The sequence below is a fragment of the Lottia gigantea genome (genome assembly GCF_000327385.1).
Source record: "Lottia gigantea unplaced genomic scaffold LOTGIsca_27, whole genome shotgun sequence".
NCBI lineage: Eukaryota > Metazoa > Mollusca > Gastropoda > Lottiidae > Lottia > Lottia gigantea.
Window position 1 is genome coordinate 619,870 of NW_008708846.1, and position 24,272 is coordinate 644,141.

The 24,272-nt window shown below is 34.3% G+C and overlaps 2 protein-coding genes across 2 annotated transcripts; one reads left to right on the top strand and one right to left on the bottom strand.

Annotated features, from left to right (window-relative positions):
- Positions 1 to 7,841: 7,841 nt before the first annotated feature.
- LOTGIDRAFT_160973 (hypothetical protein) lies at positions 7,842 to 10,366 on the top strand (the record flags this gene model as incomplete). The annotated part of the gene is made up of 3 exons (XM_009056232.1): positions 7,842 to 7,955; positions 8,439 to 8,535; positions 10,212 to 10,366. The coding sequence occupies 3 exons, from the start codon at positions 7,842 to 7,844 to the stop codon at positions 10,364 to 10,366; spliced, it is 366 nt and encodes a 121-aa protein (XP_009054480.1).
- Positions 10,367 to 17,952: 7,586 nt separating this feature from the next.
- On the bottom strand, positions 17,953 to 19,194 carry LOTGIDRAFT_160974 (hypothetical protein; the record flags this gene model as incomplete). Its single annotated transcript, XM_009056233.1, has 4 exons — positions 17,953 to 18,011; positions 18,042 to 18,329; positions 18,537 to 18,898; positions 18,962 to 19,194. 4 exons carry the CDS (start codon positions 19,192 to 19,194, stop codon positions 17,953 to 17,955), a joined length of 942 nt encoding a protein of 313 aa, XP_009054481.1.
- Between the last annotated feature and the right edge of the window lie 5,078 nt (positions 19,195 to 24,272).

Here is a 24,272-nt window from a genome sequence, read left to right on the forward strand (position 1 = left end):
ATTTTTGTTTTATGCGCATTACCAACTGTGTTATTACTTATCTGAATTCCATATGTATCTTTATGTTATAACACTCCCTGCATCAGTACTGTTAAGGGAACAGTTCTAGTTATTGTTATCGAAATGTCAATTCTTTTTTTTTTTTTCCGATTTTTACACACCTTCCTGTGCTTAGACTGCAGTAGTTGCAACAACCTTTCAACTATCATAGACCTTCTATATAGGCGACGATATGCATAAATATAAATTATAAGATTTTTGCAAAACCGGAAGTGCCACAGTTCAACATGTGTAAAAAGTGGAAAATCGGCTCTAGAAGGCGTATTTTTGCATCGATTTTCTTTCTACAATCTACCTGTAATTTCTGACCTGATAGCACTTAAAAAATTTCAAATTTCGAAAATTCGTAGTATACATTTTTTGGTTGATTTTTGAAATTTTTGGACCATTTTTTAGTTTTTTTCGGATTAATCTGAAATTTTGATAAAAGATGCATGTCACTAATGTAAACCATTTGACGTATTCAAAATTTTTGCGTCACTTCTGGTTAAAGTGGAAAATCGATTTTCTCCTTCGGTTGAATAACTTCCGGTGTGATTGAAATATTTCAACGAAATTATGTATATCGTTATTAATCGTAATTCTATGGCCGATTTTAAAATAAAATTTAGTCCGAAAAAAATACTTCGGCCGCCATCTTGATTTGATACTTTTTCATAAAACTCAAAATGGGGCTTCGGGGGACAATGGGATTGGTCAAATTTTTATGTTGGTGTATACTTAAGTCAATGGCGACAAAAATGTTGTGAATGGATTTTTGAATTTGGCTTTTGCTTTTTTGCAACTTCCGGTCGAATTTTTTTCAATTTTTGAAGGCTTGTATCTCGTGACCTTGACCTTTGATGACCTTGACCTTTATAGGGTCGAAGATCATTGACCTTGGCTATCATTTGATACTTTGACCTTTGACCTCCGACATGTACTTCCGGTTTTATAGCTATCCGTAAAAAGCCAAATTCGCAACTTTCGACTGCTCTAGCACGTGACCTAATTAACCTAGAGGGTTAATTTTTTCGGTTTTCTAATGTGCTTCTCATGCACTTTACATGATATAGAACAATTGCTTTTTTAAAGCAAAGTTGAAATTCGTGATTTTTTCAAATTTGAGTTTAGTTTTACCATATTTGTGTCTTTTTGATCCTGGTGTATGTATATGTTATGACCTATTCTATGTAGAACCTTGATATTTGGAATACAACTAGACACTTTGAATATGAATTCACCTATGACAAAAAAATTGGGGTGGGCGTGGCACATCCGGGTTGAATTACTAATTGTTTACATTTTGGGGCATAACTCGCATAGGATACGTTTGTTCAAAAAGGGACTTCGCACACAATTACCTCATCCTTTTGGCCAGTTTGTGTTAACAGCTCAGTTGTTTCAGCTTTATAGTTCCAAAAAAGGAACGGGTTTTAACATTTGGATATTTTCATTTTTCGATTTTGATCTTTATTGACATTTGTTGACCTATATCTTTCGACCTGAATAATGTAGAAGCTTGAAATTTAAAACACAACATAACATTTGGAATATCTATTACCCTATGCTAAAAAAATTAAGGTGGGCGTGGCACATCTGGGTTATATTACTCATCATTGACATTTTTGGCCAGGAACATAACTCGCAAAGTATACGTTTGTTCAAAATGGAACTTTGCATACAATTATCTCATGTTTTGAGTCACTTTGTCTTAGAAGTTCGGTTGTTTCCGCTTCTTAGTTCAAAAAAAGGAACAGGGTTTGGAAATTCAAAATTTTCAATTTTTGACCTTGACCTTTGTTGACCTTGACCTTTCTAGGATCAAACGTCATTGGCTATCTATTTATACTTTTATATTTGCTGTCCTATATCAACTTCCGGTTTTATAGTCGTATGCAATTAGAAATTTTGATGACGTATATCTCTTGATCTTGACCTTTTTAGACCTTCTCCTTTTACAAGATCAAAGGTCATCGACCTTGGCTATCTGCTGATACTTTCATTTGTGAGGTCTGACGTCTACTTCCGGTATTAGAATCTTCTAAAAAATAAAAAATCATCAACTTTAGACTTGTTCTTGCGCTTGACCTAATTATCGTCGATGGTTGATTTTTTCGGGGTCTTTAGCAAATTGCTACATTTGCAAAGTCCCACTCTGTGCCACGAGTGGCTCTAGTTATTTATTTGTTATCGTTTCTGACAGCTGGTATTGGGCGTAAGTTACCTTGCCTGGCAAGCTATCTTTTGAATATTAATTGTTGAATATTATTGATATATACTGGTTAATACAACATTTAGTTCCATGTGAATATATGATGCACAATTCACCTCTTTATAGTACACGTTTTAACTCTGGCCTTAATTTCAACCAATTATTTTCTGGCAGCATGAGAGTAACCAGCAATTTGAAACACACTTAGTTTTCTGCCTTTTTTGTGTTTCTAGGCCAAGGTCAATCACCTGTTCCGAGAGGACACCAAATCGCTTGACAGATTGACAGGTAGTTTTTTTTTTTCCAAAACTTGAATCTCTTTGACAGAAAAACATCACAAATTGAATATTTGTGTTTCAGGTATATAGGACATAAAGACTCGATAACTATCAGTGTGTGGAATCATAAGAAGATATACAAAAAACAAGGAGCTGGCTTCTTAGGATGTGTACGGATTATTTCCAATGCCATTCAACAGTTGAAAGACACTGGATGTAAGTATTATGCACATCAACAATACCGGGTATTCTATGTTACTTAAGTCTCAGTCCTAAGGATGTCGGAAATTATCAATATATCGATATATTGCGATATGGGAGAATCGGAAACAATATATCAATAACGATCTGTGTTTATCGATATTGAGGATATTTTTACTCTACTTTCATATTTCATGTGCCCGCCCATGATTATTAGTGTGGTCCTTATTTGAGGCAAATTTTTTTTTTAACTATTCTCAACCCTCAGAAAATGTTCTATTTAGTACAAAAACATTTCATGGAAAATTTCATTCAGTTATTCAAATATTTAGGGGTAGCTCAATCCTGGTGAAGTTTTGCCTTCAATATAATAACAAAGCCTAATACAAACATTATATGGATTTTATTGTCTGTAAGTTTTATTGCTATTTCTTCACCCTTACTTATTTCCTACAATCAGTTAATACTAAACTCGTGCTCATGCCAAATACATTCTGTCAACAAAAATGAAATATCAAATGTTTAAAAAATAGTTAAAAGTATCTAAAAGATCACTAAATGTCCAAAAATTCACGAAAAGTCTCAAGTCTCTCACTGCTTATTCAGAAGTGTCACCTTTTACTGCCTGGGTACATTTGAAGTTCTTTAGTTGATCTGTATCTTTGGTCAGTATTCCAGAGTACTCTTGAATGAGTGCCACCTTTCACATGATTGTTGACATCCTTCATTTCAACTACGATTGACAAGGCGCGTTTGAAGTCCTCGTTCTCTGCCCAGGTGTTGGGATCTGTGATGAGGAATTCATCTGGCAGTTTCATCTTCTGGAACATAGTCTTCGATGATGATTGTAATATTCACACAAATCCGTGCTTATCATTTACATATTCATATAATGTTGTATTAAGTCACTGCATGCTTTTATCTGACGTCATGTCATGTGATCTTTTATGCATAATAAACACTCAATGGGGGAAAGCTAATTAGACTTTTTTCATGAATAAATACAGTTGTTAAATTGGTGACGAGGATTTAAAATGGTAAATCATCAATAGAAGACACCAAAGACAACCAGTGGGTTCAAAAGTAGCCGGCAGCCGGCGAAAACCGGCGTTTAAAATCCTCATTTTGTCCCGTTTACGCCGGCTACTTTTCGTTGAAAGCAAGTAAAAAAAAAATTTTACTTTCGCTTTTATAAATCAAAATTTTACAGTATCCTTATTTTTACAGAAAACTTAATCAATAAACAGCATAGACGCCGTTGTATAGGTCTTTCTACTATTACTAGATAATCCTGCTAGACTGGATGTCCGAATCTAATGTGATCTCTATCTTCGTTTCATAAAATCCTTTTAAAATTTTATGACAGCCCGTAAACTTTCCGTTCTTGCATCTGTTTTTCTGACATTTGTTTTTCTGACCAACTTATACAGGGGACAAAATAACCGACATGGCATTGCTAATTGAGATACAATTTTAAGCAAAATAGAATGTAATTTTCGTCAGCAAAGCATTTTTTTTTTTCATTTTGACGATTTAAGATTTGTTTGATAACCTCCGAATAAAAAACGACGCTAATGTTCACGCTTTTGGGAACTGGGATATGGCTTAAACTAGCTTGGTAGATCTGGACCCAACCGATCGACAATCAAGTAGAATTGGAAAGCTTCGTCATTTTCAGAAAGATATATAACACTTTTAATTTAGAGGGGATCTTAAAAAAAATAATGACAGGCTTATAAATATTCGTAACTGTATAAATCGCAACCCTGAGCTTCCTATAATTATCGGTTAGTTTTGTCTCTCTCAATCGAGATTCATACGCGTACGACCTTGAAAATTTAGACTCAATGTCACGAAAAGATACAAATAACAGTAACAAACAAATATTATTTCTATCTTTGGCTTTGAATTGATTAAAAAATTGAAAAATTGAAATATAACCGTAAGAAAAAAGTATTTGTTGAAGACATGTCATGTTGGTGGATATGCGGTATTGCTACTCAAAATTATGGTGTCTATGTTATGCCAACTTGTTTACTTTTTGCGTCTGGACTGGTAGTACATTATTATGTGACATATATTCTCCGATTAATTCGAATGTATGAAGGGGTGCATATTATACGGTAATTAATTCTAATTAATATTAAGAAACACATTTTGTATTAAAATTACAATCAAGTGACAAGGTTTTTACACAAGTGCTGTGCATTAAAAAAAAAATGCTTCACTATATTGTTATGGAAATCCATTATAAAGCTTAAAACTTATGTTTGATTAATAAATAAATTTTTAATCAGTATTTATCCTAGTCTGAAGAGGACCTAGATGGAAGTGTCAATTTTGGTTCAATCCTCTCAAGTGCCACGATTATGCATGTCTGATGTTTCATTTTCCAAATTATACCCGTGTATAATGCGCACCCCTTCCTTTTCCCATTAAAATCAGGAAAAATCCATTTACCCGTGTATAATGCGCACCCCTTGTTTACGAAAAATTTGAAGTCAGACTTGGCACATCACAGACACCATTATCATCCCCTATATTTGACACGATATCATCTATAATATAAACGCATTTGTTTGTACAATTCAGTCATTGGCCTATAGAGAATTGAGAAGTGATGACTAATCATGTTGTTTAAAAGGCTAAACAAATCGATAAATATAAACACACTTTCATTGAAGGTATAGCATTATTCAATTACGGTAGGTTAACTCAAACTCAAAGATTAACAGAGCTCAATGATATATATATCAAGGGTTAGAATACATACGATCGTCCTCACATTCTTATTTGCTTTTTAAGTCCTAACTCATATTTAATTCCTAAGGGCATATTCCACGTATCACCAAAGTCATTTTAAAATTAACCATCATTTGTTAATATATTTATATGTTAAATAATCAAAAACTGTATTTAAATAAATTAATATTTCTGTCTTCTTTTTATTACGATTCCGTTAAAAAAAAGTGTTGTATTTCTATCTTCAAATGATGAAGTGTTGAAGGGTTAAAATTCTCAAAGGAATGTCCTCAATAAATATGGTCCAGATCAAGTAAGAACACAGGCACTTGTTTCTATCATTGATACTCAATGGCAACGTCTGTTATCCCTACATATTACAGCAGAACTTAATATGGATAGAAACAAGTGCTTGTGATCCACCCAATTCACCATTCACTAATCACCTGGACAACAGGTGTTCATAGTATTCTTTGATCTTTCTTTGATCTCATGCCTCTTGTTTCCATTTAGAATGTACTCATAAAATTAATCAGTGGTGTTACAAATTAACTGGATCTTCTTGTTTTTAGTCACCTAATCTTATATTAAGTTTATTCAAGTAGGTTTGGATTACTGTGATAATAGATTTACAAAAACTCTACTACTGTCCTCAATTCTGTGTTCAGAACTTTTTCCCGCTCAATTATATAGGTGCGAAAAAACACCACATGGATTCTGAAGGTATTGTGAGAGTATTAAAAGTATTTGTTTCTCATTTGCCATGTGTATTGTGATGAATAATTTGGGAAAAACGAAGGATAATATTAAAACCCTGTATATCTGGTAAGCTATTCAAATTCATGCAATACTTGATAATATTTTGTAACCGCCGTAGAACGTCTCTCTTTATGAAATTACTTGCGTTAAAATAACACATTAATATACCTATTTCAGTTTAGTAATTTGAAATATATTAATACAAAATATTTACAAAATACATTACAGTCTAATGAGTTGTTATAACTCCCGAAACGATCTTAAAAACATAACAACATGGCATTGAAGGAAGAAAAACTGGCGGATCCTCAACACCGATTCGCGGTATATTCGAAGGGGAAAAAAACTCAAAAATTATTTAACCATGTATTGTGCGCATCCCTTCTGTGTGTATCCCTTTTCAGGGTAAAAACCTGTGCATTATACACGGAAATATACGGTAAGTACATTGGGACTAAAGAGAAGAGAGTTCCAGAAAATATTGAAGATAATTAGGGCCTGATAGAATTGAATAAATATGTCCGGTGTCAGACGAAAAATAATGGCGGCAACCAGCCAAATCCGGTTCATTTTGTGGCAGAATCACGACATTTAAAAACACAACCGTTTACCCATCCAGAAGATCAAATTTTGACTGGTAAAGCATGGGAAGATTGGCTTGAAGGAATAGAAAGATAATTCCTATATTTTAGAATTACTGATCCAATACATAAGAAAGACGCCATGATTATTTACAGTGGGAGAGAAATTGCCAGATTAGAGAAAATCCGGTTGCAGAAGAAGATCAACTAGCCCTTGATAATTATATGAAACTGAGAAATAAATTAAATGATTAAGCTTACTTCTTACCAAAAAAGAACATCCATTATGCCGGATACAGCTTTTCCAAAATGAGATTAAATTCAGGGGAAACAACAGCAGTTTATGCCAGCAGACTAAGAGAAAATGCTACTGACTGTGAATTTGCAGATAATGACGAGAGAATACTAGAGCACAACTATAGATAATCAACATTTGATTCAAAAAGCCATCAACAAGAAATTGAATTTGACCAGATTTCTAACAGGCTAGCCAGTATGAAGATATTTCAATGCAGTTAAAGGATATGAAGATAAAGACAGAAAAGGATGATGAGACAATTTCCAGAGTGAAGAGAGAAGGGTTTTATAGAAAAGATTCAATAAAATGTCAATATTGTGGATTAATTAAACCACAAAGCAGGAGAAAACTGTCCAGCATATGGTTCGCTATGTTTTAAATGTCACTAGTCCACAGAACATCTGTAAATCCAATGTTGGAGAAAATGAACACATCATTAAGCACACTACAGAATAAGCTGAAAATCAAAGGAGAATTTCATACCATTATAAATAAAACAAGAGGAGTACCAGGGAAGATGATGTCACTGCCATTATTGAGTAGGAAAACAGTGGTGGAGCTAGGTATGTTAGAAATAAGACCAGATGGCTCACTTTTACCTATGAATGATTGAGAATGCATGAGAGTATGGTAAAGTGTACCAATATTGCAGACGTACAAACATATTTGAAGGAATTGGAAGCATCAGAGATTTGAAGAATGATAAAGATTTATATGCTAAATTTAACATGACCCCAGGAGTAGCACCTGTAGCTCAAAAACCTAGACCAGTTGCTTACTATTTACAAGAACCTTTGAAGAAAAGGATAGATGAATGTATAAGAGAAGAAATATTTGAAAAGGTACCACAAGGAGAACCTGTTACATGGTGTTCACCATTAGTAGTTCAACCTAAGCCCAGATTTTAGACAGTAGATAAGGATCATTTAGATCCTCACATGATTAGAGCCAGTGTAGATATAAGAATTCCTAACAAATTTATGGAGAGGAACAGAGTAACCCATGGTCCTGTAGTAGCAGATTTCACTCTCAGATTCAACAATTGTCGTATGTTTTCGAAGTTAGATATGCACCAAGGCTATCATCAATGGCTTCTTGATCCAGAATCTAGATCTATTGCTACATTCAGTAGACCATGGGGGAATCTCAGATCAAAAAGATTAATATTTGGAGTCATGTTGATGAAACTATATACAGAATATTTGGGAACATACCAAAATGCTTGAACCAAAGAGATTCTATTAGGTGGTAGAAATTTAGAAGAGCACAACAAAACTTAAGATACAGTTTTACAGAGAGAAAAATATTTCGGTATTACATTTAAGTGTCAATGTGGTGTAGAAGATTTAGAATTTTATGGTTGTAAATTTACCAAAGATGGATTAAAACCAGCACCAGATAAAGTTAAAGCAGTCAAAGATAGTAAACCACCTCAAACCAAAGAGGGAGTTAAAAGTTTCTTAGGGATGATAGGATACTTATCAAAATTTATACCAAGATATTCGTCCATAACCGCACCTTTAAGACAACTTACACACAAAGACACAAAATTTAAATGGGGTAAAACAGAAAACGAAGCCTTCTAAAACTTAAAGATAGTATTACAATTGAAGACGCAATGGCTTATTTTGATCCAAGAATAAAAATTATAGTCAGAACAGAAGCTAGTTACAATAATGGATTATCTGCAGGATTATTTCAAGAAACAGAGAAAGGTTCATTTCATTAGCAGAACAATGACACAGACAGAGAAGAGATATAGTCAGACAGAGAAAGATGCATTAGCTATCAGATAGGATGAAACAATGATTCCGAATGTATTTACTTAGAGCACCACGAATCAAAATCATCACAGCCCATAAACCACCAAGTCAGTTCCAAGAATAGAAAAATGGGTGATGGAAATGCAAGATTTGGATTTTGAATTAATATACCAGCCGGGTAAAGATGAACAAGATCCATTAGATTTTCTTTCAAGGCATCCTTTACCAACTACAGGAACTGAGAAGATTATTGGTCAAGTTATATCAGATGAAAATGCAGTTTTATTGGATAGAATTAAAATTGAAACCAAGAACGATGATCATCTTCAGAAATTAACCAAAATTATAAGAAAAGATGATTGGGAGGGACACAGAAAAGATCCAGATATTTCAAATTACTACATGATCAAAGACGAATTATATGTTTATGATGAGATGGTATTTCGACATAACAGAATAATAATTCCTGAAAATTTGCAGAGAAAGATCATTAAAGCCGCTCATCAACTTGGACATTTTGGAATAACCAAAACAAAACGAATACTACGAGAGAAGTATTGGTTTTCGACCATGAACAGATTGATAGAAGAAATTATTCGTCAATGTTATGAATGTCAAGTTACAACGAAACTACATCAACAAGAACCAATCAAGATGTCTACAATTCCTGAGAAACCGTGGAATCACATTGCAATAGATTTTGGAGGCCCATATCCTGATGGTCACTACAATTTAGTAGCTATTGACAAAAGAACCAGATATCCAGAAGTAGAGAAAATCAACTCAGAGAAAGATCATTAAAGCCGCTCATCAACTTAGACATTTTGGAATAACCAAAACAAAACGAATGCTACGAGAGAAGTATTGGTTTTCGACCATGAACAGAATGGTAGAAGAAATTATTCGTCAATGTTATGAATGTCAAGTTACAACGAAACTACATCAACAAGAACCAATCAAGATGCCTACAATTCCTGAGAAACTGTGGAATCACATTGCAATAGATTTTGGAGGCCCATTTCATTCCATCGGGAAAGTATTGAAAGCCCCCAAAAAAGACCTATACACCCTACATTCCATCAATTCCCCCCCAAAAAAAGACATCCATACCCTACATTCCATCAATTCCCTCCCAAAAAAGACCTATTCACCCTACATTTCATCATTAAATTAACTCATTTAAAAAAAGGATGAGTTTAATTCTAAAACACGAATAACACAAATTCGAAGATTATTCAGGCGACGGTATCTTTTCATCAATATTTTCTCAAGGTTAAAAAATAATTCCAAAAGTAGGCAGATTTATTTCAAACAACAAATCCCTCATTTCCTCAGAGGCTAAAGCTATAGGATCTGTCGCGGAAGCGGGAAAGAGTATAAGCGACGCAGTGACAAAATCTGACGAGTTGAAAGAATTACAACTAATAACAGAACTACGAAACAGGAAATTAGAAGAAAAGAAAGGAAAAGGTTTTAAAGTTATAGGATAAAAATGATAGTCGCACACACTCCAAAAAATTGGTTCAGATATTCAAAAATCATTGGGCTCTCTTCCTGGTTTTCCATGGGCAAAATATCCTGGAGAAAAACATCTTCCAGGTGATAATTACACTGGTGCAGGTGCTAGGTTAGATCTACGATTAGATGAAAACCATAAACACAAACCAGGTGAAGAACCAGTCAATAGAGTTGATGCTGCTGCACTTAAATATGATATTTTATACAGAAATAAAAACATAAAGTTCAGACACGAAGCAGACAAACAAATGATAATCGAACTTGAAAATATTCCAAATCCAAATTTCAAAGGGCTCTAATCATAAAACTGTTAAAAGCAAAAATGAATGGGGAATGGGATTCATAAAGAATTTAGAAAAACTAAAAACTATTTAAAAGTTAAAGTATTTGAAAAAGATGAAATATGGTCAGCTGATTTAATTAATATGCCAGTCGAAAGAGGATATAAATATTGCTTAACAGTTATAGATTTATATACAAGATATGCTTGGGTTATTCCTTTGAAAAACAAAATAGGATTATCAGTCAAACATGCTTTTGAAACGATTATGAAACAATCTGGCAGACATCCCAAAAAACTTTGGGTAGATAAAGGAAGTGAATTTTATAATAAAAATATGAAATCACTTGGGTTTGAAATTTACAGTACTCATAACGAGGGAAAAGCTGTAGTAATAGAAAGATGAAATCAAAACAAAAGTCTCAAAAATGGTTAAAGATTTTACCCACGGAATATAATAATAAAATTCATTCTTCAATTGGTGTTTCTCTAATGGAAGCTAGTCAAAATCCAGATATTATATCTTCTACCCTTAATAATTTTGGAAATGAAATAAATAATTTAAATACCAAATCCAAATTTAAAGTTGGAGATCGCGTTCGTATTTTCAAATATAAAAGTAAATTCGAAAAAGGTTATGTTGGATACTGGACAAACGAAATATTCATCGTAGATAAAATAAATAGCTCATTACCTCCGACATGAATTAATCGATCGAGACAAAGAACAAATCATAGGTAGGTTTTATCAAAACAAACTTCAAAATACTGACTTTTAAAAATGAATATCTTTCTCGATAAATATGGAAACGATACAACCACAAACTTTCAACTTATGAGATGGGCAAATGAGTTAAATATATCACCGTTTTATTATTGTATGAGAGATGAAATAAATGATCTGAAATATATGAAAGGTAAATTTTATGCTATAACGAATATACATACTTTCGATCAAAAAGGAGTTCATCATTCTGCTTTGTACAAAGACTCTTTAAATAACTTATATTTTTTTGATTCTTTTGGATTAGAACCAACTGAAGAGATACTGAAATACTGAAATTAACTAATAAACCAATCAAATGTTCTACATTTCAAATTCAATTACCGGACAAAAGTTTTGTGGACAGCTTTCATTTTGGGTTTTATATCAGATAAGCTTAGGAAAACAACAGTTTGAAGAAATTATAATGAATTTAACTTAACAAAAATGGTGAACAAATTTGGATTAGGTTCTTTATCTTTAAAAACTAATAAACCTAACACTACAGCATGGATAAATAAAGCAAAACCTTACTTTGTAGATCAAATCAGAGACACTCTTTAAGGTGATTTAGATATGAACAATTTCAAAATAACTAATTTAATATCTCCGTAAAATGATAATGATGCTGTTCACAAGAAATATTTACGGGATCAAATAAATTCAATTGAAGTAAATAAAAACCATTTAGAAGATAAAATAAGTAATGTTAAAAGATTCTTCAAACGTCAACTAATTAATACAAATTTTATTAATGATACTAAACTACAGCAAGAGGTAGCAGGTTTAATAAGTTTTATTCAAAAACAATTGGTTGATGTAGTGAACAAAACTCAGATACAAAATTTAATTTCATTAATATCTAAATTAGATGATAAGATTGCAAAACAAAAATTAGATATTCAAGAATTAATAGATAACATTCCAGGTGAAAATGAAGATACATTTCAACAGGAATTAAACTAAACTTAACAGTGAATTACAAAAAGAACTAACAAATATTAAACAACAAATACAGAACATTGATGATAGTAAAATTAAAACCTATTTTCAACAACAAATACAAACGAGAGCCACTCGTGGCACAGAGTAGGTCTTTGCAAATGTAGCAATTTGCTAAAGACCTCGAAAAAATCAACCATCGACGATAATTAGGTCAAGCGCATGAACAAGTCTAAAAGTTGATAATTTTTTATTTTTTATTTTTTAGAAGATTCTAATATCGGAAGTAGACGTCAGACCTCACAAATGAAAGTATCAGCAGATAGCCAAGGTCAATGACCTTTGATCTTGTAAAGGAGAAGGCCTAAAAAGATCAAGATCAAGAGATATACGTCATCAAAATTTCTAATTGCATGCGACTATAAAACCGGAAGTTGACATAGGACAGCAAATATAAAAGTATAAATAGATAGCCAATGCCAATGACGTTTGATCCTAGAAAGGTCAAGGTCAACAAAGGTCAAGATCAAAAATTGAAAATTTTGAATTTCCAAAACCTGTTCCTTTTTTTGAACTATGAAGCGGAAACAACCGAACTTTTAAGACAAAGTGACTCAAAACATGAGATAATTGTATGCAAAGTTCCATTTTGAACAAACGTATACTTTGCGAGTTATGTTCCTGGCCAAAAATGTCAATAATGAGTAATAACCCAGATGTGCCACGCCCACCTTAATTTTTTTGCATAGGGTAATAGATATTCCAAATGTTATGTTGTGTTTTAAATTTCAAGCTTCTACATTATTCAGGTCAAAAGATATAGGTCAACAAATGTCAATAAAGGTCAAAATCGAAAAATGAAAATATCCAAATGTTAAAACCCGTTCCTTTTTTGGAACTATAAAGCTGAAACAACTGAGCTGTTAACACAAACTGGCCAAAAGGATGAGGTAATTGTGTGCAAAGTCCCTTTTTGAACAAACGTATCCTATGCGAGTTATGCCACAGCCGCAAAATGTAAACAATTAGTAATTCAACCCGTATGTGCCACGCCCACCCCAATTTTTTTGTCATAGGTGAATTCATATTCAAAGTGTCTAGTTGTATTCCAAATATCAAGGTTCTACATAGAATAGGTCATAAGATATACATACACCAAGATCAAAAAGACACAAATATGGTAAAACTAAACTCAAATTTTAAAAAATCACGAATTTCAATTTTGCTTTAAAAAAGCAATTGTTCTATATCTATGTAAAGTGCATGAGAAGCACATTAGAAAACCAAAAAAAGTAACCCTCTAGGTTAATTAGGTCACGTGCTAGAGCAGTCGAAAGTTGCGAATTTGGCTTTTACGGATAGCTATAAAACCGGAAGTACATGTCGGAGGTCAAAGGTCAAAGTATCAAATGATAGCCAAGGTCAATGATCTTTGACCCTATGAAGGTCAAGGTCTTCAAAGGTCAAGGTCACGAGATACAAGCCTTCAAAAATTGAAAAAAATTCGACCGGAAGTTGCAAAAAAGCAAAAGTCAAATTCAAAAATCCATTCACAACATTTTTGTCGCCATCGACTAAAGTATACACCAATATAAAAATTTGACCAATCCCATTCTCCCCCGAAGCCCCATTTTGAGTTTTATGAAAAAGTATCAAATCAAGATGGCGGCCGAAGTATTTTTTTCGGACTAAATTTTATTTTAAAATCGGCCATAGAATTACGATTAATAACGATATACATAATTTCGTTGAAATATTTCAATCACACCGGAAGTTATTCAACCGGAAGTGAAAATCGATTTTCCACTTTAACCGGAAGTGACGCAAAAATTTTGAATACGTCAAATGGTTTACGTTAGTGACATGCATCTTTTATCAAAATTTCAGATTAACCCAAATAAAACTGAAAAATGGTCCAAAAATTTCGAAAATCGGCCAAAAAATGTATGCTACGAATTTTGAAATTTGAAATTTTTTAACTCATATCACATCAGAATTTAGTCACAGATTCCAAAAATGAAGACCCAAGCAAATCGGCCCAAAAATGTGGCTTCCAGGGTCAAAAAACCCGTTTTTGCTCAGGTTGCAATGTGCAATTTGCATTTTTGCAAAAATGTTCCAATTTATATTTAAAAAGTAGGTCGTCATGATGCGACGTCAGAACATATTTCAGAAATGTTGCAGCTAGCATAGTTTAGGCTGTGTGCCCTGTGGAAAAATCGAAAAAAAAAAAAAAAGAATAGACATTTCGATAACAAACTGGAAGCAAAGTCCCACAAATATTGATGATAGCGAAATTAAAACCTATATTCAACAACAAATACAAAATATTGATGATAGTGCTATTGTCAGAAAGTTGAGGCTAACTAGTCCTTAAGTACCAAAGTCAATAAAAGAACTACTAAATTATATACGTATATTAAACAATTGTATTAATACAACGCAGTGTCCCGACAATTTTAAAACGACGCGCTAGTTGATCGGTTGAAGTATTCCACCATGGGTTCAGCATAAATACCACTCCATTACTCGTTCCAATACAGGAACAGGAAGTAGTCCGAAGTTTATACACACAACAGGAACAAATAACAGGAACAGGAAGTAGTCTAAAGTTTACAACACATAACAGGAACTGAAAGTACTCTAAAGTTAACAACACATAACATATGATTACAATAAGATGACGAACATATTCTCAAACATGAAGGTTATAAAGTAAAGTTATGCGTGTCGAAACGGCTTGATTATTACAAATATAATAATAAATTACTATTTCTAGAAACAAGTAGGCCAAAGTTCGTACCATTTATGACAAATAACCACCCGTCGGAATTCTCCGGGCTATACTATATCATCTTACGTCCAGTCCGGTCCGGTCTCCTAGCCTTCGTCTCGACACACTGTCTATTGACCCTCTCCACACCCTTACATACACAATTCATCCTCATGCTTTCGATCTCGTGCATAGTCCCCAATAACTAGACACTTTCTTAGTCACGATTTTCCATGTTCAGCAACACAACAAAATACTCTAAGACAAAATAATATTGTGACATTATCCCCCCATCCACGAGGAAATTTCCAAAATTTCCTTACACCCTACCTTTAATCGCTTTTATTATAAACTGATAAGGCTGCATACTTAAATCCTACTATTAGTCAATTTCTTGTTATTCAAATATGAAAGAGGCTCATGATCCGTTTCAATAATGAATTCAACACCATATAAATATTCCTGAAATTTTGTAATACCCCAAACTAAAGCCAAGCATTCCTTCTCAATTACAGCATATCTAGTCTCCCTAGGCAACATTACTAGTAAAAGCAATAGGAAAAATCCCATCCTGAAATTCTTGCATTAACACGGCACCTAGACCAGTGCTACTGGCATCTGTTCGTAATATAAAATTCTTTGAAAAATCTGGCAGACGAAGAATCGGGAATGAAGAAACTGCTCGTTTTAAAGATTCGAAATCGTTCTCCTGAGCGCTTTCCCACTGCGACTTATTTGAAACATCCTTTTTCGTTAAATCGGTTAAAGGAACTGCGTAAGCAGAAAAGTTTGGAACAAACCTCGGTAATAACCGACCAAACCCAAGAAAGACTGCAATTGTTTCTTGGTTTCTGGACGCGATGCTTTGAGAATAGCATCTACCTTTTTGTCCATTGGTTGAACGGAATTGTTGCCAATACGGTAACCTAAAAAATCTAAAGAATGATAACCAATAAAACATTTTGATGGCCTAGCTACCATGTTTGCTTCCCGTAATCTTAAGAATAGAGAATTCAATGTCTGAGCATGATCATCCCAAGATTGTGAAAAAACCAAAATGTCATCCAAATAGTTGTCAGTCCCATCTAAGTCTTGTAATAACTTACGCATTATCCTTGTAAATGTTGCAGGGGCCTTTACAAGTCCAAAAGGCATTGTTCTAAACTGCATGAGATCTAAAGGAGTCGAGAAAGCCGTTTTCTTCTTTGAATCTTCCCCTTTAGTCAAATCAATTTTAGAAAGATATTTACTATCAGAAATCTTAGCAAAAATTTCATCATTGGTAGGCATGGGTTCTGCATCAAATTCAAAATTAGCATCTGTTCTACTTCTTCTAAAATAGTTTGCTTCATTGTATAAGGAACTGGATAAGGCCTGATCTTAAATGGTTTATCTGAAATCAAATTAATTTTGCGCGCATCCAAGTTTGTTGTAGCTGGAACATCCGTAAAAATATCTGAAAATTTTTCAAATATATTATTAAGGGAAGTCAACTGATTCATAGATAAATCTTTACTTAAATTAATATCAGAAATAGTTTCTTTCTGAGACAAAGATGGCAAAATGATCATTTCATTATCACTACTTTCAACACGATCAATATCTTCGACAATATCAGACCCACACATTTGTATATTCTGATGATCATTGTGAATGATCAGTTTCAGATCATTAACATCCTCCAACAATAAGCAACCCAAAGCAGACCATGTTTTGTTTTCAAATTTCCTATCTACATATATCTTAAGTAAATTGATATGAAAACTTTTAATTTTACCTTTAACATTTACTTTATAATCCATATGGCTAAATTTACTCACCACTTCAAATGGTCCATTCCACTGCATTAATAATTTGTTATTGTTATTGGGTAATAAGATTATCACTTTCTCACCGACTTCCAATTTTCTTAACTTGGACTTTTTATCGTAATATGATTTATACCTGTTTTGTGATTTACCCAATCCATCCCTTGCAAGTTTACATGTACTTTCTAATTTATCTTTAAGATCTAACACATACTGATATGTAGTGTTTACCTCATTTTCTGGAATTTCTCTTGTCCAAAGCTCATGTAAAATAGAGATTGGACCCCTAACCGTTCTACCATACAGTAGTTCAAATGGACTAAAACCCAAACTCTCTTGTACCGATTCTCTATAAGCAAATAATACAGGTGCTAAATACTTGTCCCAATTTTTGGGTCTTTCAGCACATACTTTGCGTAGCATGGATTTTAAAGTCCCATTGAATCTTAAACACTACCCATTGCATGCAGGGTGGTAAGGTGTGGTAAATAGCTGTTTTATTGACATTAATTCACTTACTCTTTCCATGAGACCTGATGCAAGCTGACTCCCTCTATCGCTCAGCACTTCTCTAGGAAAACCAATTCTGGAAAAAATTCCCAACAATGATTCAGCGATACTTTCAGTTTCTATTGTTTTTAAAGCTACTGCCTCTGGATACCTCGTGGCAAAATCCACTAGGGTTAATATATATTTATTACCTTTATCAGAAGCTGGTAAAATTGGTCCTATTAAATCGACTGCTACTCTGTCAAAAGGAACTTCAATTAAAGGCATAGAACCAAGAGTCATTCGAGTTACCTTACCTTTTGGAAAAGTACGTTGACAAATATCACATGACCTACAAAATCTAGTTATATCTCCATGAATATCTGGCCAGTAAAATTTACAAAGTATCCTGTCTGTGGTTTTTTTAGTACCTAAATGGGCCCCATACATGGACTCGTGGGCTAGACACAAGACTTGAAGCCTAAACTCTTTTGGGACGACAAACTACTGAAATAACCTTCCATTCTCTATCTCCGGGGACGTAAAGCATCTATATATCAATCCTGAAATCAAAACGAACCAAACTAGTTTACCTCCTCGATTATCCTTTTCCTCTTTTGCCAATTTTTCTCTTACCTCTTTTAACAAGTCATCTATTTGCTGAGCTTCTTTCAGTTGCTCTTTTGATACATTTTCATTGCCAAGATCTGAAACTCGCAGAGGTTTAGGGTTTTGCTTGGATTTGCCGGAATGAGTTTCCACAGCCTGTAATAAATCACCCGAAAATGGATCTTTTACACCCGATATGTTACCTAAAATTAAGTCACAAACAGGATTAGTCATACACAAAGCTTCAAACATAACACATTTTCTTCTTTCACCTGTAAATTTAGACGTATCAGTTATTAAGTTTTATCTTACTACAATAGTATTACAACCGGTATCTCTAAGAACGGTTACCTTTCTGCCATCAACATACCCACTGGTAATTTGGCATATCTGAGTCTACTAATCCCTCTTCAAATCTGGACAATACTTAGCAATATGACCTACAAATTTACACAAATAACATTTTCGACATTCCTTACCCACAGAACTTTTAATAGCCGATGCCTGTGTTGACAGATACTGATCTGTTAGTTTGATCAATTCATCCACTGTTTTGGGGACTCGTTCCTTTAGAAAAACTGTCATATACAGTGAACAACAAACTAGAAATTGTTCCCGTAAAAGAAGATCCTTTAAAGCATCATAATTTTTACAAGTCTGGGATAATTCTATCCATCTATTGAAATAGCCTTCTAAACGAGCTATAAACTGCTGTGGAATTTCCTTAAATATCGGTTTTGAATTACGAAAACGATTATGAAATCCCTCTTCAGTCAAATTATAACTTTTCAATAACGAATCTCTTAAAGCCTCATATTCATTTTTCTTATCAGCTGGTAACCTTTAATATATACTTAATGCCTTTCCTTTTAGCAAAGAACCTAAATTAACAGCCCATACTGACCTTTGCCAACCCTGAGCCTGTGCAAATCTCTCAAATCTGTTTATGTAAGCGTCCATTTCATCAATGGACTCGTCAAAAGGTGGAAGTTTAATTAATGACTTACAGGGTTTAGAATCTACTGCAGACTCATGAAATGGTAGATTTAAACTAGCCTCTAAAACATCACGTTTCGCCTTCGCCTGTGATAATTCTAAAGAACACAACTCTTTTTTCAATTCCAATTGTTTCAACATACCCGTTTGTCTTTCATTCTGAAATATTCTCTCTCGCTCCCTCTCTTCCTTTTCTCACTCTCTCTCAGCTGCTCTATCAGCCCTTTCTTGATCTTTTTCACGTTTTACAAACTCTTGTAGTTGCTCTCCCTCCAACCCCATGTCCTTACCGGCTCTTATAAATTTGTCCAGGTCCATGTCGTCTAAAGAGAAAAAAAAAATCCTCTAATAGAATACTATTATATATACGACTAAAGAAGTAATACTGAAAAGAAATTTAGTCCCATGATTATCAAGATGTAAACAAAATAACAAAACAATAAATAAAACTAAAGATACTAAAGATGCATATATGTTCATTAAAGACAAGGTCTAACAGGAACTAGCTATCCTGGCAAGCTCGCCAAATGTCACAAAGTTGAGGCTAACTAGTCCTGAAGTACCCAAGTCAATAAAAGAACTACTATATTATATACGTATATTAAACAATTGTATTAATACAACGCAGTGTCCCGACAATTTTAAAACGACACGCTAGTTGATCGGTTGAAGTATTCCACCATGGGTTCAGCATAAATACCACTCCATTACTCGTTGTTTATAACAAATACAGAAACAGGAAGTAGTCCGAAGTTTATAACACACAACAGGAACAGGAAGTAGTCTAGAGTTTACAACACATAACAGGAACTGAAAGTACTCTAAAGTTAACAACACATAACATATGATTACAATAAGATGACGAACATATTCTCAAACATGTAGGTTATAAACCAACCTCCATTAGTAAAGTTATGCGTGTCGAAACGGCTTGATTATTACAAATATAATAATAAATTACTATTTCTAGAAACCTCTCGTCAAAACAAGTAGGCCAAAGTTTGTATCATTTATGACAAATAACCACCCGTCGGAATTCTCCGGGCTATACTATAACGTCTTACGGCCGGTCCGGTCGCCTAGCCGTCGTCTCGACACACTGTCTATTGACCCTCTCCACACTCTTATATAAACCAAGTTTGACCTTTCAACCCAATCCGCACGTGCATTCATCCTCATGCTTTCAATCTCGTGCATAGTCCAGTCCAGTGTTCAGCAACACAACAAAATACTATAAGACAAAATAATATTGTGACAGTTATTCAACACCAGATAACCACTATTAATAACGAAGTTTTAAAACAGGAAATAAATATAGCCGCATTAGAATCTCAAGGAAGAAAATAAATCATATTATTTCAATCTTCCATTTTGACGTTTGAGTGATAAAGATATTTCTAATATTGAAATAGATGTTTCTATTACTACTAATATTGATAAATCAGAAGATTTTGAATATAAAAAATATGGATTTGCAGCAAATATAAGAGCATATTCTTTTATAGATTATGAGTATGACCTCTCAAACATGTTTGATGCTGATTATCTATCAGATTTTGTTTTACATGGAAATTATTTTTCCTATTATAGGTAAAAGTCGATTCATTATTCTTCAGACAAAACCCACGATATTCATCCGATTGTCAATTTGAATTTTTGTCAATTTGTCGATCGTAAAGTTCTTCAGTTTATCAGTGGTACAGAAAATGTAGAAACTAAAGAATTTGAAATTAACGCTGAAAACAGCAAGGCTAATCACTTATATGAAATTAAAACAAGTGGAAAATATATAAACTAGTGTCCAAAAGAAACGATACCAACTTATTTTCAAAATTGTTTTTTACTAAGTGAATTGTCTAATATGAAAACATGCCAATTCGTATTGCACATCCCAAACACAGCATAGTCGATAAAAATACCGGGAACACGTGATCACTTCCGGGAAAAAACGTAAATTTCATGAAAGTGACATTTCCCTCTCTAGCATGTTCTGCACGTTGATATCACAGCAACAAAAAGAACACAAGATATGCCACGTTTGACAGCCATCGAGAGAGAGAGAGAGCCGTTGGAATGGTCCAACAAGGAGCGATACACGTCGACGTCGCCAGAAGGTTGGGCTGCGCACGCATCACTATCACCAGGTTGATGCAGCGGTTACGTCAGACGTCAGACAGGCCCAGGAGTGGAAGACCATGAGTAACCACGCCCCCTGAAGATCGTTACATTCGGGTATAACACCTGAAGAACCGCACCCTAACAGCGACGTCCACGGCGGCTACAGCACTGGGACACAGGATCAGTCGACAGACCGTCTACAGGATACTACGGCAGTATGGTATCCGGCCACGTCATCCCTACCGTGGACCGCTCCTGACGCCTCAACACCGGAACAACAGACTGATCTGGGCCAGGCGAGTTCGACGTTGGCAACGGCGGGACTGGGCACGTGTTATGTTCTCTGATGAGAGCAGATTCCTCATCTTCAAAAACGATGGACGGCAGCTTGTATACCGACGATTTGGTGAACGTTTGGCGCCTGACTGTATCCAACAGGTCCGGCTGTTTGGAGGTGGAGGGTTAATGGTTTGGGGGGTCATATGTGGTGACGTCAAAACGAGGCTCGTCGTAATTCGTGGAAACCTGAATGCACAGCGTTATATTGATGACGTCCTACGGCCTGTTGTGGTGTCCTTTATTCAGCAACAGCCTCGTGGACTCCTTTTCCAACATGACAATGCAAGGCCACACACAGCAAGATTGACACTTCCTTGCCAACGCCAACTTACAGGTTTTGCCATGGCCGCATGTTCACCGGACATGAATCCCATCGAGCACTTATGTGACCACCTCGATCGGCAAATCCGACGTCACCGTGTGCCTCCAGTCAACGTCCAGGACTTGGAACGATGTCTCCTCGAGGAATGGCAACGCATCACTCCCAACGTCTTCATACGTTTGACGGCATCAGTCCGTAGGCGTGTTCTAGCATGTATTGATGCTCGCGGTGGACATACCCGCTACTGACTTGACTTTGTGACGTGTGGTGTGACATTTCCCGTTGTTTCTGTGATCAGTGCTCTAACGAAATGTTCTTTTTTCGACCCCACCCATCTTTAAAGGCTTGTCATATTGGTTGTACAGATTTTATTGAAATGAAATTTTTGTACAGATGTTGTGAAAGGATTTTTCAAAAGCATAACACCAATCCTAAACTTCTGCATTGTTTAGTTTTTCTTTTATGTCGTTGCAAACAGGTGGTATCGTTTCTTTTGGACACTAGTTTAGGTTTAGAATGTTAATCATACCAGATAAAGAAATTATAATCTTGTTTCATTGAGTGATTTTGACATGATATTGGAGACGGAAACTCCACCATCAATGAATATTATTAGAAATCCAGAACCACAAAAAGAAGAAGGATATATGAGTTATGAGTTTTTACCAACGACAGATTTTGAATATGTAAAACTATATTTTGTTAATAATGATATATTAACCTCAATTGATATCCATAAAAGTCAACAAAAACAAAATTTTGTGATACCAGCAATAAGAGATGATGAGGTATATGTTAATATATCAATCTCTATTGAAAAACCAAAATTTTCAATTCATTTGAACAAGATTAAGGAATCAAAACAATTCGTGAGTGGAACAATCTCCCAGATTTCCAAAAACTTTCACCTTCAATTTCATCATTTAAAAACTCTCTAAAATTATCAGATACAAACCCAACCATATTTTACCAATTCGGAGATCGAATAATGGATATAACTTCCAATTTACGTAATTACCCCAACTATTATTATCAACGGAATTGTTGTACTGAAGTACTCGTTTTTCGAATTTCGAATCCATGATTAGCTCCTTGTCCTACTCTTTCTATTGTGTTACGAGCAATAACTCTCATTCTAGCTTCATCTGCATCATTTGCAACATTTTGTACTGGTTCTTTTAAACACTTCCATCGCCAACATCGGGTATCCAGCCTGAAACTGAATCGTAATTTTTGGGATATAGAACTGTTTTCAACATTGTGTCAAATTCCCCAGGGCGTTTAATGGTTTCTATAGGATTTGAACCAGCTTCCTAAACCATCTCGCTAAATAAAGATGGAAAGAAATTGTTGTATTAGTTTGTGGTACACTATTCTGATTGGGACTTCCATCTTTTATTTTGAAATCGCATCTGAAATAAGCATCAGAAAGAAGTAACCAATTTGATAATGAATTTATTTCAAAGTTAATTCTACCACCATCATTCAACTAAGAATTAGAACCAACAGTTGGTGAGATGATAATATAATCCTCTTTTCTCTTGGATCTAGTATGTAATTTTTATTTGCCATTTTTTAAAATTCGAGTAGAAATTGTGGTCTGTTTTCCAAACAGAGTTATCTTCTATAGAAGTTTCTAGAAAAAGAGACTCTATTAATAACTCTGTTAAAACGAGGCTATAAAAAACAGATGTAATGCAATCAAGGAAGTTATTTTGTTTAAGGGATTTTTAATATGTTCTGTTATTTTTCGTTAATTATTCTATCTAATGAAGGGATGATTATAGGATTCTTATTAAGTTTTTGATGGAATGTAGGGTGTATAGGTCTTTTTTGGGAGCTTTCAATATGTTCGCACTTTCCCCATGCAATGAAATCCCTGTGCGAACATATTGAAAGCTCTAGTACTACTTGTGAGCAGCTAGAATGGTTACAAAGGCTTATATAACTGGGGCGATGCTAGATGTATGATGATATCAAGCACTGTATAAAATCCACTATCCGTTTCAAAGAAATTATAGAGGAGATGGTGGACTATAGATACACACCAATGCCAAATTTGCCCCAAAATGACTTCACTAAGTGCACAGCTTTAGATAGTGAAAGGTAGTTAACTTTAATGTCTTCCAGTAGCTCTGACAATGATAACAGCCGGCATAATCGGCAAATATAGATGATGTCTCAATAAAAATCCTATACTAACATATTGTAAAAAATGGCAAAACTTTTCCAGGGGAGAGAAGCATACACTTTGAAAAATAAAAAATAAGGACCACCCTAATGGTTATAGTTGTATGGTTGAAAATTAATGTTATTTTTGCTTAGAATAATTTTTTACGCGTAACTATCGTTTCTATACGCCCAAATTATAATGTGTAATGAATTATAAAACTTGACATCAAATACATCCTTTAATACCCAACATTAAAGGATGGTATTT